General features: G+C 38.4%; 1 protein-coding gene across 1 annotated transcript in view; it reads left to right on the plus strand.

Moving 5' to 3' along the window:
- Positions 1 to 1,824, plus strand: part of RPS27L (ribosomal protein S27 like) — a gene marked incomplete in the record, with an annotated part of 7,134 nt that extends 5,310 nt beyond the window's left edge. The window contains 1 exon segment of the mRNA XM_006141755.2: positions 1,623 to 1,824. Coding sequence (XP_006141817.1) covers positions 1,623 to 1,651 — 29 coding nt within the window.
- Positions 1,825 to 3,043: the final 1,219 nt, after the last annotated feature.

The raw sequence follows: 3,043 nt of genomic DNA on the forward strand, positions 1-3,043 counted from the left end.
CAGGGGGATGGCTGTGCTGCAGTCCCTTCTCCTCCATTCTCCTCTTGGGATCTTGGGCATGCATGTACATGCGCCTGGCGTAAGTTTACTTAATGTGGAATTAATTAAACATAAATCAGAATGGAGGGACCAGCAGATGATGTAATGGTTACATCGCTGGACTCCCACGTAGTCTACCGCAGTTCAAGCACTGAACCCAGTGGCTTAAAACACACTGGTGCATGTGTGTGCATGCCCAAAATCCCTAGAAGAGAATGGAAGAGACGGGATTGTAGAGTGGCCATCCCCGCCCCGTGGGGGTGATTTCTCCCTCTCTGTCTCCCTCTTTCTCCCTCTCTCTCCAGTGAGTGCTCTACCCTATAGCAAAAATATCTCTCTCAGAAAAATCACAATGGAAACAAAAGAATAACTACATATAGTAGGACATAATGGGTTTTTTTTAGAGAGAGATTTTTGCTGTAGGGCACGTGTGCTCCCCAGAGAGACAGAAAGTGAGAGATCACCCCTCGGGATGATGGCCATGCTGCTCCTTTCCCTTCTCCTCCATTCTCCTTGGGATCTTGGGCGTGCATGCATATGTGCCTGGTGTGAGTTTGAAGCCACCAGGTCTAAGACTCAAACCTGGGTTGACTAAGTGGGAGTCCAGCAACTTAATCATTATGCCATCTGCTGGTCCCAAGATGTAGGGATTTTTAAAACCATAATTTCTTTTGCAAATATTTTGTTTCATATGTATTTGGTACCTATATTTTTTTTTTTTTTTTTTTTATCATTGCCAGCTAAGCAACAGGTAACTAATGTATAAATTAAATTGACAGAGGTTTTATACTTATGAGCAACTACTTAATGGGTAATAAAGAAATTGAATTTTAACTCCTCTTTCACTTTAGTACACTAAATAAAGAAATGATTATGTGTGCCATTTTCAATAGTAATACTTACAGATTGAAAGTTCCATAATATTTGAAATTTGCTTGTGATATTTTGAGGGCCCTTGAAGTCCATGTTTTCACTAGGAATGACAAGTAGACTGGAAGCAAATCTTAAGATTTGGTGGTGTGACGTGGCAAGATGTAAGTACAGTCAGCATAGGATATTTAAGAGGAATACTGCACTTAAAATGTACTTGAAAGGTTTCTGAAACCTTAAGATCATGTCATGATCTTAAGCTGAAACCTTAAGATCATGTCATGATCTTGGAATTTTGTGCCCATATATCAAACATGGTTCAAGGAGTACATCTAAACTACAGTTTTTCTAATAGAGCTGAAAAGAACGCTAATCAAAATCACTTACTTGAAAAACTATTCAGAAGAGTTCCTAAAAGTGAAGAGCAGATCTTTTGGTAGCTTTCATGAAACAGTTTTCAGTGGTGAATTCAGGCTCATCGTCTTGAGACTCCATTATAGCATTTGAGAAACAGGACAGTTAATAGTCACATAAACTCAGATACAGCAGAATTCGTATAGCAAGTTTCTGGTATGAAAGGATAAAGACTCTATATGCATATTACTCTTAATATTCCTAAAACTTAAGTTTTTACTGAAGTGCTTTTTGTCCCTAAAATTACACCAAAGATAGTGTAAACTTCTATTTAATATACTCTTTGTTATTCTTTGTAGGTTGTTCATTTAGAAGAAAGCAACACTAATGATCTACGCAACTTGCTAAATTTGTTGTTTTCTCACAGAAAGCCTTATCATAAGTTCAGTAATTCTAGTTAATCTGCCAAGATAATGTAATTATGTTTGATTTTGTAAGGTATACAACAATGATATCCTATTTTGGTGTCAGTTTTTCAATAAAGTTTTGATTATGACTAAATTCTCTCCCCGTTTTTGAATGTGTGAGTGTGCTCTACGTTTATACTGTACAAGTGGATTTGGTTTAAATATTTAAAAATATGTTGATTTGTCTTTGTCTCATTTCAAGTGTAAAAACTCTTAATATTTGAATTTTAAAAATTCAGTTTATTATCATTTTTAATCTGACCAGAGAGAAAGAGGGAAAGTGAGAAAGCATGCTACATGGTCAGGCCTCAAAGTATAGTTGGCCATCTGGGAGTCTAGCACCTTAACCACTATGCCACATGCAAGCTCCTTAATATTTGATTTTTAGTCCATTTCCAAGTTGCTGTAAATTGAACTAGATGATTACAAATGTAAATAAGTCCATTACTTGTTAATTTTAAATATAGTCTTATTTAATTTTATTATTATTTTATTTGCTGTAGGGCATGTTTACTCACCACAGGGAAAGTGAGAGAGTGAGAAAGCAAGCTACCAGGTCTGGGACTCAGATCACAATTGGCCATGTGAGAGTCCAGCAACTTAATCACCATGCCACCTGCTGGCCCCTTAAATATAGTTTTGTTATAATATCTATGGAGACATTTATATAGGTATATATTTATATATTTGCCAGAGGGCTTATGCACTCATTAGAGAGAGGGGGAGAGACAGTACTCTCCAGTGAGGCATGGTCATGCTACATTTCCTTGTCCATCTCTTTTCAGGATTTAGGACATGCACACACAGGATGCGGATTCTGGGATTCAAACTGTGTGGTCAAGCCATGTTGATTCCAGCTATGGGACTGACCTGATCCTTATTTCTTCTTAGTTGATTTTTTTTTTTTTTTGAGAAGTTTTTGCTATAGGGCATGTGTGCTCGCCAGAGAGAGAGACAGAGAGACAGAAAGCGAGAAATCACCCCCCAGGGGGGATGGTCACACCGCAATCCCTTCTCCTCTATTCTCCTCTCAGGATCTTGGGCACGCATGCACACGCGCCTGGCATGAGTTCTAAGCCACCGGGTCCGGGACGCGAACCACCGTTGACTACATGTGAGTCCAGTGACATAGCCATTATGCTAACTGCTGGTTCCCTTCTACATTGATTTTTATATAGTAATTTTTAAGTTGTAGCCATGGCCTGAGTCCCCAACTTCACAAAGATGTGACATCAATTAAAACGGAAATACCTGGAGCAAGTAGTTTATACATGGTGTCCAAAAAAAGTCAAGTATGAACTTTTTATCCAAGG

Source organism: Tupaia chinensis, unplaced genomic scaffold (genome assembly GCF_000334495.1).
Source record: "Tupaia chinensis unplaced genomic scaffold, TupChi_1.0 Scaffold000063_1, whole genome shotgun sequence".
NCBI classification, from domain to species: Eukaryota; Metazoa; Chordata; class Mammalia; order Scandentia; family Tupaiidae; genus Tupaia; species Tupaia belangeri.